Below are 13,223 nucleotides of genomic sequence, written 5' to 3'. Positions count from 1 at the left end.
ATACCTGCTGCTAGTTGATGCATTCTAGACATGATAGGGAAGGAAGCTGCACTGATGTAATCTCCATAATATGGTAGACTAATGAGATCTGCATAATGACAAAACCAGTTGCCATGCCAAGGTGGATGGGGGCAATGTCACAGGATTCCACTTCAGGATGAAGAGTTGCAGGCAATCAATGGAGGCTGAGGGAGGGAGAATCCCTGAGAGGACTAGCTCCCTGAGGGGTTATCTAATCCCCAATGAAGAGTCCTAAACACAAGTACACAAAGTACCACTTAATGGAGTCAGTGCATAATGTGTGTGTGTGTGTGTGTGTGTGTGTGTGTGTGTGTGTAACGATAAAAAAAATAAAAGGAAATTGAGAGGGAGTGGGGGGCATGGGAGGAAAGGAAATAATGTAAAGACTATGCTGATGCATAAAATTCTCAAAAAAATAAAAAAGAGTAAAGATTTTAAAAATCTCTAAATTTATTTTCTTCTCAAAGCCATACTAGGAAAAAAATCCACAAAATCCTTGATAACAATCAATTAGGCATTTAAAAACATTTATTTTGAAAAATCAGAATAACACAATCAATCTTCTCACATACATTCCCGTTTGTTACCAGATATTTTCAGCAAACAGATCTCTTTAAACCTCTTCATCTGCTTTTATCAAACCTTCAGAGTGGCTCCTGCTGCTGTTGGCAACCATAGCAGCCTGTCGGGGGTAAAGTACAGGGAGAGAAAAATAATCACAGACTTCTCGAAGTTCAGAAATAAACACTTGAGAGGGGGTGTGGAACTGGGCATTTGTATGGTATTAAATGAAGGCCAAATTTTGAAACCAACTCTAAAATGAAGAACGATGTAATAACACCACCAATTAGCTATTAATCAATGAATCCAGTTATTTTATATTGTTAAAGACTATCAAGCTCTAGGGTTTGGGGAAGGTATTTTTTTTTTTTTTTTATTTACATTTTGTGTATATGACAACTTGTGGGCATGTGTGTGCTATGGGACATGTGTGGAAGTCAGAGGACAACTAGTGGGAGTTGATTTTCTCTTTCCACCATGTGGGTGTCTGAGATCAAACTCAAGTTGTCAGGCTTGGCAGCAGGCTTTAACCACTAAGCAGTCTAGCCTGTGCATTATTGTCAGTTTTTAAACTGAAGAGAATGATATTTCTTAAAAATGATAACATGTTTGAGCACAGATGATCTTTTCCAAAGGAAGTCAAGTATTTAGTGTAGTGAAGAATTGATTGAACCAAACATAATTCTTTTGAAGGTAGAGGGAAAATAAAACATAATCCTGGGTGTATAAATATTTTTGTCTCCACTTCCTCACAAAACACAAACCTTCTAACTTTACAAACGCCCTCTCTGTGGCTCCCATGTGAGCTTTGTAAGGGATACAGAGATACGTTATATGGTCCTTGCTTTCAGGTAGCTCCTCCCCTATAGGGAAATCCAATTTACATCTTAGTAGGGGAAGTAATGGGACACAAGGTGTTGGAGTTCTTGAAGGCTTCTAAGAGATTACAGTAGACTCTTAACCAGCCAAGCAAAGTGAAGATGGCTGAGGGAAGTTAGGTGGAGGGTGCAGAATGAACAGAACATGCGATACAGCCAAGTTTACAACATTTCAGGGGGAGATGCTGGAGCAGAGCATCTGAAAGGAAGAAGAGACAGACATGCAAGGAAAGACAAAGACCAGAAAAATGGCTGAGGTCAGACTGAGAGGGCCTTGGGCATGTGTTAAAGATTGACATTTTTATCGTATGAAGCAGCAAATGAGGGGTTAGACTATGAGGTGATATGCTCAAAGACACCTGAGGAAGACACCTCTGCTTCCCTGAGAAAAACAGACTTCAAGGTGAGCCAGTCCAGACATAGAAGTTTATGCTCTGACGTCTAAACAAAAGCTTTTTCCAATCTTGAAATATGAAGAAATAATTATACTTATGAAAAACAGGGTCTAAGTGAAAAACAATCTAGCCTCTTCTTTTAAAATTAGGATATCAATATAATGGCCCCCTCAGGTACAGATTAGGTGAGATCTGGATGATAGTCACCTTATCGCATAAAGAAATGGAAATGCAGAGAAGTGAAGGGACAGTATCACAGAAAAATCAGTCACCCTGTACTGTTAAAAACAGAGCCCAAATAGGAGAGGACCTCAGATTCCAGCTTCCAGTTCCTTCCACAGCACCCGGCACTCAGTAACAGTATGTCTGTTTGGTAATCATCAAAAAGCCTCAGTCTAACTAGAGAAAAGAGAATAGTTTGCTTTCCAAACACTTTGTTTCTAGTTTTGTTTCGTTAAGACAGTGTCTCTCACGAAGCTCAGGTCGGCCTTGAACTCAGCGTGTAGCCAGAACTGACCCTGAGCTCTTGATCCTCCTATCGCCTACCTCTACCTCTAAGTGCTGGGATTACAGGTGTGTGCCACCATGCCTGGTCCAAACAGGTTTTTAAACCATTAAATATTACAACTAAGCATTTTTCCCAAGAGGTGCCTTGAAGGAATCTGTTTTTCTTCCATGAAAAAAATGTGTAACTCTTTTAATTGCAGATATATGTATTTGAAAATTCAAAGGCTTAACAACAAATATCTTTCTATTTAAATCTTCCCCAATTTTTTTTCAATTAACAAGATGAAAGAGACATTTCTGACTCATATGACAGTTACAGTTTTTACAATGAAGAAGACAAAAATGGATACATGTTATATGTGGCTATAAACAATTTTTCTTGAGTGCCTAACAGCCAAAAGAAAAACACTTATTAGTGAGGAAGGGGATTCTTCACATTAAAAACAGCAGACCTAGTCCTGCCCACTTGGGAATTATGCTCAAACAGGACTTAGAGTGCTTGAAAAACACGCTATTCCTAACTAAAAGCAAGTTTCAGAAGTGCTGCCTCTTTATAAAGAACAAACTATATATATATATATATACATATATATATATGTAAAAATTATATACGTTCAAAGAAAAAAATCATTTGGGAAGAGAAAAAAAGATGAAAGCAAAAGAAAATAAGCATCAAAACTTATCAATATTGAGCTGAACGGAAATAGAGAAATACCACAGTTATATAATAAGGAAGTGAGACTGATAATATAAGTCCATAACTATGGACAGAAAGTTCCAGAAAAGCTTATTGCTACTTACTCACTTTTGGAATAGACCAAGAATAGTCCAAGTAGGCAAAAATAAAGCCAAGGAGAGTAGACATGTAATGGGACATATTCTTGATGCTCAGGTTAAGGCATGAAGACTTCAGTCTAAACTTAATGAGGGAAACAATCCAGATTTATTGAAAATGTATGAGACAAAAAAGAAAATTCCAGAAAGAAAAATCTGTTTGGGAGACACAAGAATCTAAGACTGGGTTGTTATGGAGATGAAGTAAGGCTTTTGCTTGGTTCCAAATGCATGTACAGTAATGGCCAACTGTAATATCCGTAATGATCGGGACCTTTGCACTTTGCAGCACAAGCAATTCCCTTTCTCTGGGCCTCATTCTGCTAACTTGTAAAGTGGGAATTCTGATGATCCTAAGGAGCAATTTCCTATCAAAAAATTCTATTCACATTCATTCAGAAACCAAGGGACAATGTCAGTACTTATGCAATATTTTAATCCCAAACCCACCAAACAAGAAAGCTAAACCAATTTTAATAGTCCAGTTTGCATGTAATTATTTTGATACAATCTTTACTTAATCTTAAAGATTACAAAACATAAAAAAACCCCAAAAATCTCCCAAAGTGGTTCAGAATACTTGGGAACTTAAGCATATAATATAGATTATATATATTTAGCAACTAAATTACAAATTGATAAATATAACAAAAAAAGTAGATAATCTAAAGATTTAATGAGATTAGACTACACATTCTGCAGGTAGAAAAATGAGCCACTTATAACACATTGATCAAACTTTAAAAGTGTGCACCCCCCTTTTAAAATGGCAGTGATTGTCCATTAGTGTAATAACACAGTGCTTGTAAACGTTTTTCCATCTAAGAGCATCTATGTCCATCCTAACTTCTATTAGGTTAGCTCCGAGGTCTGCCTTGGACCTGAGTTGTTTAAATTTTCCTTATTTTAGGACTTATAGCCACCCATCCAAGAATACTGTACAGTCTGAGGCTGGGGGGCCAGGTGTGCACAGGTGAATCTGGAAAAATCTCTTACCTTTCTAAAGCAAGAAAGGCATCTGGATGCAAAGATTGAAGAGCTAACCATAAGCCACAGGCAGTTTATACTTAGACAGTTATTACATTTTTGGCAAGTGTTATCAAACTAAAGACTTGGGCTTCTGACAGTTTTAGCATGACATCTGAATTCTCTCTCTCAGTGATAGGAAAGAGAGACATGAAATGACATGTCAGAGTTGACTGGCTTCCTGTCAGTTCTCCTTCTAATATACCAATGAAAAGCCGATGATACTAAAAAGTGCTTCATCAATGGCCCTCAACAGTGGAATTTTAGTTATATGAGTTGTGATTCCTATTTGTTGAGATTCTTGGAGCTACTGACAGATAGGAGCAAATGTTCTGTCCTCACTGAGACTCAGTCTGGGGTTGTCAGGGGAAGTGACTTGTGAGCATGAAACTGCTAAGTGTACAGCACAGCTGGAAGGTGGGCACTGACAGCAAGCAGCTTCTTTCCTTCCAGTCTCAACATCAGCTCTAGTTGACTTTATTTTCTCCATCCTCCTCGCAAGAAAAGGTTCATCAACTTCCTTTACCACGAGGGAAACTCAAAATGTTTATTCATGTGTTTTCATTTACCTCTCTTTAATTTACAATATGTACACTTTAACAATGTCAGCAAAGGGAGTTGTTAGACTTCAGTGATAAATGCAGGTGTACAGGATAACTGTGTTTCCTAAGCACTACACAGATAGTCTTCCACATTTCTAGTGTCTACTTCAGATCTGAGATGCTGGCTCCCTCTGGCACTCCTCTAAGTAGGCTCTTCTGCACAGAACAGCATCTCAAAGGCCAAACCTTCTGGCCCAAGGTCAAAATGGTTCAGGTTCCATTCTTCTTTAGAAAACACCATGCTGGAGCTCACTGGCTGGCCTTGCGAAATCAGGACCAGATTCCTTTTAGATAAGAGAAGTCAAAGAAAACTTGGGTTTCCATAGAAAGACAAAGTGCTGTCCCCTATAGATCGCAGTCTCTGTGGAATACAGTGTCTTCCTAAAGAGGTAGAAATAATAGGGGGTGTATGTTGCAGATGCCCTTGTTCAATAACACTGAGCACTGTATCTTTAAGGGCTTAAAATGGACTGACTCCACTCAGGTCTCTGATTTTTTCATAAGTAAGCCAGAACACCAATGACCAAGGGGTCTGAAAGATTAACCAAAGAGGTTAGTGCATATTTCAAAGCAATTATAGAAATTCTACATATATGCATATACATCTTTGAGTGACAGTCATTTTCAATTCCTTCATTAAAAAAGAAATATTTTGTCTTTTACCTTTGTAAAGTACTTTAAAATTTATAAAACATTGTCATGTCTTATTTATCACAGATTTCCCTAAAAATAATTTATATTAGGAAGAAAAAGTAATACTATCCCTATTTTACAGATGAGGATGCTGGGGATCAGTGGTCACCTGTGCACCAGCATGGTGCTGAGCTAAAGCGCAGGCTTGTGTTCTCCAGCCTAGGGTCCTTTTTACTGAACCATTTCTGACTAAAGGGCCGTTACTTCGGATGCCTTAACATCTACACTAAGTTGCTCTCCATGTAGTTGGTATTTGCACCAAGAAACTTGAAAGTAGGGAAGATAAAAGATATCCTTTAAGAATTGGATTATAAAAAATCTCAGTACCTGATGTCTCACACCCCGTATATACAATTTTGCATTAAAGAAAAGAGCTTCCAGCTCAGAATGGCTTAACTTTCACCTGAGTGGTGCAGCTGTATCTACAGTAACTATGGAAGGTTATGAGAAAACGACATAAGCATCAGAAAGCAAATATTGTATCCAAAAAAGGGTGCTTGGACTGAAATCCTCTCTAGTTTGGTTCTGATTAGCGAATAGAGAGGATCTCCATCCTTCTACAATAGAGAGCTAATCCTAACTGATTAGAATGCAAAATGTAGGGCTGGAGGGATAGCTCAGTGGTTTCTATCACCCACGTTGGGCAGCACAGCTATGTGCAACTCTGGGTTCAGGAGCTCTGATGCTCTCTTCTGACCACTATGGGTATCTGCACTCACATGGTAGTACACATATACACACACACATATAAAAACAATAAAATAATTTTTTAAAAAATATTGTAAAATATATTTGGTTCCAGGCTTCATAAAGTGTGTTGGTAAATACTGAGCATGCTATATTGGCAGATTAAGAATTTACTAAATAAGGGGGTTGGAGAGATGGCTCAGTTAAGAGCACTGGCTGCTCTTACAGAGGACCGTGGTTCAGTTCCCAGCAGCCACATGGTGGCTAACAACTGTCCTTGACTCCAATGCCAAGGGATCTGTTGCCCTCTTCTGGCCTCTGTGGGCATTGCATGCATAGGTGCACATACACATGCAGGCAAAACACTCATACACATAAAAATAAATAAAAAAATTTAAAAAGAACTTAACAAATAGGCCAGGTATGGTGGTGCACACCTTTAGTCCCAGACTTGGAAGGCAAAGGCAGGTGGATCTCTGTGAGAAGGAGGAGCGCCTGATCTACATAGCAAGTTCCAGAACAACTGAAGCTATAGGGAGACCCCATCTCAAAAACCAAATAAACAAACAAGACAAACAAAAGAATGTACGAAATAGTGGTTAGCTGATGCATACAGATGTAAGCTGCTACTATACCCTATTCTTGCAAAGACAAAACTGAAGCAAGTCAAGGAGATCACTGCAGAGAGCTGAAGGAGGCAGGGGTCTTAGTTAAGATGGTCCCTGCAATCATCCATTATGGTTGTGGTTGTCAGATATGCTCTTCATGCTCTTCAGAGACTGAGTGAAGCAAGATTATGCCTCCTTTATCTAGAGGAATGGACTGTGATGGAGTTTGGTGCGGACACTGAAGGAGTTCAAGAGGGAGGTCACAGACTGTGGGTGGGATTTACTGAGCCTCTACTCACTGTCAGAATACACAATGTCTGTACATACTCATTCTCTCACTGACACGGTGACCACTGTAAATCCTCAAAGTGCACATGGACCCATGCTGGTTCCTCAGAGTTGTCTTCAGGCCTGTTGTAGTTCTTTTCCATTCCTGTTTCTGTGGAGGTTGTTACTCAAAAACTCTCTTGGCTTGATATTCCTAAATATTGACTTTACAAATAGGCTCCTCCTGCTGTAATTCTGTGCTTAGCAACTGAACTTCTAATAATAACTTGGGTCCTACAGACCTTGAATTTAGGAGAAAGCACACTGGTCCAAAGACATCAACATCTATATCATTTGCCAATGTGCTGTGCCATCTGAGTATGCAGCTATTCTGGCCTAGTCATCAGTTTCAGTGACTTCAGCTCGGAGACTTGGAGGTGCTCAGTCATTCACTGCAGCCACCAACAAGGCACTAACAGGCACTTAGTGATGCTCTCCAGGTAGGCAGCCTTTCTTAGGTGACTCTTCATTTCTATATCATATGGTTTTTTTTTTTACATTTCTTATGTATGTTGTATGTATGTGTGGCATGCATGTGTGTGGGTGCATGTGCACAGGCATAAGGAGGCACTCGAGATTACTATCTAGAATCATCCTCAGTTGCTCTTCCACCTTATTCAGTGAGGCAGGCTCTCTCAATCAAACTCAGAGTTCATCCATATGGCTAGTCTTGCTAGCCAAATTGTTCTAGGGGATCCCCATCTCTGCCTTCAGAGGCTGGGATTATAGGCAGGCTGCCACCCCCAGTCTGCATTTACACGGGTTCTAGGGATCCAAAACCTGTTCCGTATGCCTGCACATCAAGCACTTGACCGCTGAGCCATCTCCCCAGCCACTATCTCTACATTTTCTTTTCTATAAACTAGCTTGAGCAGTATATGGTAAGGAAAAGGGAGTTAGAATTGAACATTCTGGCAGCCATCCCAAATCTACCACATCGAGCTACAGCTGTATGAACCTAGTAAAGTCCTTATATACTGAGACATGGCTTTGTCATCTGAAAAATGAAAATAACAGCACCTGTTTTACTGTGCTTTTGTATGAATTAACAAGTATAATTAGTGTATGTAAAGATGGCCGTGTCAGCTACACTTTCTGAGCATCCTATGTAGAGAGCAGCTGGGACCAGAAGGTCCCATCCTTTGAACCTGCATGTTCTTCCAGTCTTTCATTCCAGCTAACTCTAATGTTCCTGCAATGGTTTTACCACCACTGAAAACATAGGGTCTCACTCCTTTCTTCTGTATCTCGCTTTCCACCATGACTAGTTAAAGAGTCCTATGGAGTTAACCATGAATGTCCCTAGCATTTATCTTCACTCCATTTCTACAACTGTCTCCTAGTTAAGCCATCACCCCCAAACTTCCTTTTTTAGTAATCTAATTTGTAATGTGCCATTTTCCTAATTCCAAAGTAATTTTGCTGCAGTTATTTGCTCACATGTGTAAGCTCACATGTAAAGATTTAGTGTGTGTGTGTGTGTGTGTGTGTGTCACATGTACACAGGTGCCTACAGAGACCAGAGCTGAAGTGGTTGTGAGCCACCTGATTTGGGTGCCAGGAACTGAATTCAGGTCCTCTGGAAGAACAGCAAGTGCTCTTAACTGCTGAGCCATCTCTCCGGTCTCTTGTCTATAGGGATGAACCTAAGTTTGGCCCACAGGGTCATCTCCAACGTGGTTTAAGGGCAGCTCTAATCTTTCTTCTCACTGCCTCCCCTCTGAGGATTGAGACTGTGGCCTCACCAAATTCCTGCATTCTTCAAGCACACCAGGCTCACACATGACCTCCTGCTGATGCTCCGGTGTCTGCCTCCCACCTCTTTAGACAGATGCTTATAGGAGCATCATAGCCCCCCAAAAGGCTCTGTGCAGCCTTTTGGGCCTTCAGACATTTACAGATATTTTTCCTGCACCATCCATATTGCCAGAGAGTATTTATTGTTCATACCACTAACACATACAAGCTCCTTTAAAAAAAGATATCCTGGCTGGAGAGATGGCTCAGCGGTTAAGAACACTGACTGTTTTTGCAGAAGACCCAGGTTCAAATCTCAGCACCCACATGGCAACTAACAACTGTCCCTAACTCCAGTTCCAGGGGATCCGATAGCCTCTTCTGTCCTCTGAGGGCATTGCATGACACGGGTGCACTTACCTACATGCAGGCATAACACTCACACACATAAAATAAAAAAGATATCCTCCAACATCAGACTGCCTGAGAAACACTAGCTAACCATCTGACTTGGCCAAGTTATCTCAACTCTATGCTCTGTTTCCTCCTCTACATAAGAGAAATGTAACAGTAACTTACTGCACAGATTTTTGGGAGAATTCAATGAGTTAAATCAAAGTTATACTGAAAACAGTGCTGGGAATCACTATAAATAAAATGATTCAATAATTTTAGCACTCTTGCCCATGCGTGTGGTTCACGGGGTCTCTCGGTGCGGTCTCTACCTTTGCGTGTTCCACCCAGCTTCTTGTGGCTCCCTGTGTTTACACCCTCAGTTCACTCCCATCCTTCTCCATAGAATGTTTTCTTAACATTTTGCATGGCCAAGTCCTATCCTTTAAATCTCATTTCAAGTTTTCTCCAGGAAGTTTTTGTAATTTCCCAGTGTAGGCTGCATGTACTTGCTAGATACGTATCTCCACAGCATCGGATGTGCTCCCCAAGATACTCGCCATTCACAATTTCCTATTCGAAGCTAAGCACTTACTACAGGGCATTGCATGAAGTAAGTACTCAAATATAATGTTATATTTTTATTATTATTTGTTGATTTTTGATTATTTGGTTTTCTAAATCCATAACTCACCCAGGCTTTCAAATATTCATAAATACTTACAAAAGACACAAGCACCTTGTTTTTATTTTCTTTCCTATATGGCTTAATTCTACCTAATTCTGTATCTCAGTACACTTTAGTAATAAAATATTTAAACCACATAAGGATATGATGTTTTCTTATAAAACTGTTTTGTGCTAATAGTATCACCTAATATAACATTTGTCATCAAAGTAACAAATTCTGAAACAGTAAAATTTCATAGGAAGAGCTCTATTGTAAAGTCTGTATACCTGTCCCAATATACTATATTTTAGTTAAGCAGACTACAAAATATTCTACATTACTTAAAAAATCTATTTTTATCTGGTTTTATAATAACATTATCAACCTAGTCATTAAAAATGAACCTGGTTAATTTTGCCTTAGTCTATCAAGCAGGGAAACATGACTCTAAGAAGTGAAAAAAAATATTTTAAGAAGAAAGAATGGATGGAATTGTTTAGGGGCAGGGTCATGCCACAAACCAAAAGAGAAAATGGAAAATATTTACAGAGTATAGGTCATCTAAAAGCAAAGAAAACAAAAATAAAGGGAAAAAGATATTCCCCTAACTTTACCATTCTCAGCCACGATGGTAAAAAGCCTTTATACAGACTCATGAAGCCTTCCCCTTGGACAGCCTGAATTAAGCAGTCAGTTGATGATTTATACAGAAGTCCCCTGCAAAGAAACAAAGAAACCGTTGTTAAATTTCTTCCAGTGAGTGCGAACACACACTCTCTCTCTCTCTCTCTCTCTCTCTCTCTCTCTCTCTCTCTCTCTCTCTTTCTCTCTCTCTCTTCTCTGAAGGTTTATATAATAGTCTAAGGAAAGTCATTAAGAGTTCAATATTTCCTCCTCATTTAGAACAAACAATATTAGAGTTCCATAGATACATGTGTCTTCATTTGAGCTCTTCTGATTCATCCCTTCCTGGAATTCACTCCACGTGATGTCTTCCAGAGAGAACACACTATTTTATACCAAATCACCTTCTGTGTCACCTGAAAGGCACAACGGCTGCAGAAAGTAGCCTTCAATTTCTCACTAGAGTAAGCTCTCAAAAATGCTTTGAAAACAATAAAGTCAATAAATACTTTGTATCTAATATGACTGCCTAATTCCCCCAAAGGCACAGTATATTTTCATCAGATAAAGATCAAGTAATTTCACATAAACAGTTTCCTCATTGAACATGAAAACACATGAATACATTTTTTTAAAATCATGTATCCGTACAAGAAAACATCTTTAAATAACAAGATTATAACAGACACTCCAGCACATGAACACTAAGGACTTTTTTCTACCTTCCTTGTTTATCTCGAGGTTGGTTCATTATTCGGCTTTTGATGACGTCAGCTGGTGTTCCCAGAATAGAAGCCACCAGTCCAGAACATAAACTGTAGACACATTTAAATGAAATTGAAATGGAGTTTGCAGTAGCTTCTAAATTCTAAGAAAGAGCATTTAATTTTAAAAAATATTGTTATAGTATTCTTTGTGGTAATGGTCTTCTAGATTTAAGATTAAAATGAATACTTAATTCAATAAACAGGTAGAAAAACTTTAAAGAATGCCAATCAATAAATGTGTGCCTGCTGCTGCCAGGCAGTGAACAAGAGACATAAGACCTTGCCCTTCGAGATGGTTCAGCTGGTAAGTGTGTGCCAGGCAATCACGACCTGAATTTGATCCCCAGAACCCATGGTGGAAGGACAGAAGTGACTCCTGAAAGTTGTCCTCTGATTTCCACATGCATTTTGAAGCAGGTAAACAGGCACCCAGCACACATTTATTAACACATAGGCAATAATAATAACTAAATAACAAACATCTATTAACCTGGCTCTGAAGGCTACTTATGTTTTATTTGGGGAGTGGTAGAGGAGAAATGAATAACTTCAGATGTAGGTAGGTGCTAGGAAAAAGTAAAATGGGCAAATGTCATAGGTATTAACTGAGTGACAGGCAGGAAGGGGAAAGGCTCTGGGGAAGACAGCAGAATTGCACTCACCTGCCAGGTGCAGGCCTGCAGGAACAGCGTTGTGAGGAGGAAAAATGCCTGTACCAAGTCCAGAATATTCTCGATATATTCAAATATACCTGTGTGTGTCTGGGTGTAGTGGTGGGTGCCTTTAATCTTAGTACTCAGGAAGCAGAGACAGGCAGATCTCTGACTTTGAGGCTAGCCTATATGCCAATTTCCACAAATTCTTAATTTTTATATATATGTACAAGTGTTATATACATATATACATACATACACATGTATATATAAATACATATATATCTAAATACCATTTATATATTATATTTCTAGGGTCATCTCAGTAGTGTAGCAGGAGTAAGAAGTTTTGGGTCTTTGGAAACAAGATTAAGGTGCTGTCCCTGTCTGAAATGCCAGAAGAGCCACATTCCCCTAAACCCCCATATGTAATTGCCCCCTCTGTGCTCCCTTCCACAGGCTTTTGTTTCCCTGACTCATTTGAACTCTTGTTGCTTTTTTTCCATATTTACTGTTTTCACACCTGTCTCGCTCTCCCTGTTGGTAAGATCCCTGGGCAGGGCCACTGCAGGGTCCAGTATGGTATATTTAGAATGTAAGGTGCCCACAAGTATCTGTTGAGTCGAGTTAAAGGACCCATCATCAGAAACTGTCCCTGAGACAGCCCCATCAAGGACAAAAGTTTGGTGATGTTTAACCTGAAACATGCTGTAATTTTTTTCTGTCTCTCCCCAATTTTAACTGAAACAAACTTTAAGAAACTACATCACCACTGTTCCCTCGGGGCTATATCATGAAATCCCTGACCAAAGTATCCCAAAAGTTAGAATTTAGGCCAACAATTCAAGGAAAGATAACATATGTGACCGGAGAGATGGTCCTGTGATTAAGAGTACTTGCTGCTCTTATAGAGGACCTGAGTATAGTTGCCAGCACCTGTAATTACAGCTCCAGGGGATCTGAGGCCCCCTTGTGGCCTCTGTAGGGACTGTACACTCACATGAACATACCCCCACACAAACACATACATACCTAAGTAAAAATAATTTTTTAATTTAAAAAAGGTAATATAAAGCAGAGGCAGGCAGATCCCTGTGAGTTCAAGGCCAGCTTGGTCTACATAGTGAGTTCCAGGACAGCTGGGTCTACAGGGGGACTCTGTCTCAAAAAGACTGAAAAAAAAAAAAAAAAAGGGATTACAGAAATTAAGAGGCAAAACAATTACCTGGAAAAAACAAGA

At 39.4% G+C, this 13,223-nt stretch overlaps 1 protein-coding gene across 8 annotated transcripts in view; it reads right to left on the bottom strand.

Annotated features, from left to right (window-relative positions):
• Positions 1-522: 522 nt before the first annotated feature.
• Slc25a27 (solute carrier family 25 member 27) overlaps positions 523-13,223 on the bottom strand; it is a 28,894-nt gene continuing 16,193 nt past the window's right edge. For 2 of the 8 annotated variants that reach the window (XM_029570215.1, XM_017801575.2), the window contains 3 exons: positions 11,286-11,378; positions 10,554-10,656; positions 3,616-5,205 (listed from right to left, as the gene is read on the bottom strand). In XM_029570215.1, the coding sequence (XP_029426075.1) occupies positions 5,170-5,205; positions 10,554-10,656; positions 11,286-11,378 (232 nt within the window). In that variant the 3' untranslated portion in view covers positions 3,616-5,169. Of the gene's footprint in view, positions 704-3,615; positions 5,357-10,553; positions 10,657-11,285; positions 11,379-13,223 lie in introns of those variants that run through there. The other 6 variants (XM_029570212.1, XM_029570217.1, XM_029570213.1 and 3 more) reach the window with 5 other exon arrangements.

This window comes from Nannospalax galili, unplaced genomic scaffold, assembly GCF_000622305.1.
Source record: "Nannospalax galili isolate Female #2095 unplaced genomic scaffold, S.galili_v1.0 scaffold803, whole genome shotgun sequence".
Classification (NCBI taxonomy): Eukaryota; Metazoa; Chordata; class Mammalia; order Rodentia; family Spalacidae; genus Nannospalax; species Nannospalax galili.
This window is presented reverse-complemented; position numbering and strand designations above follow the sequence as displayed.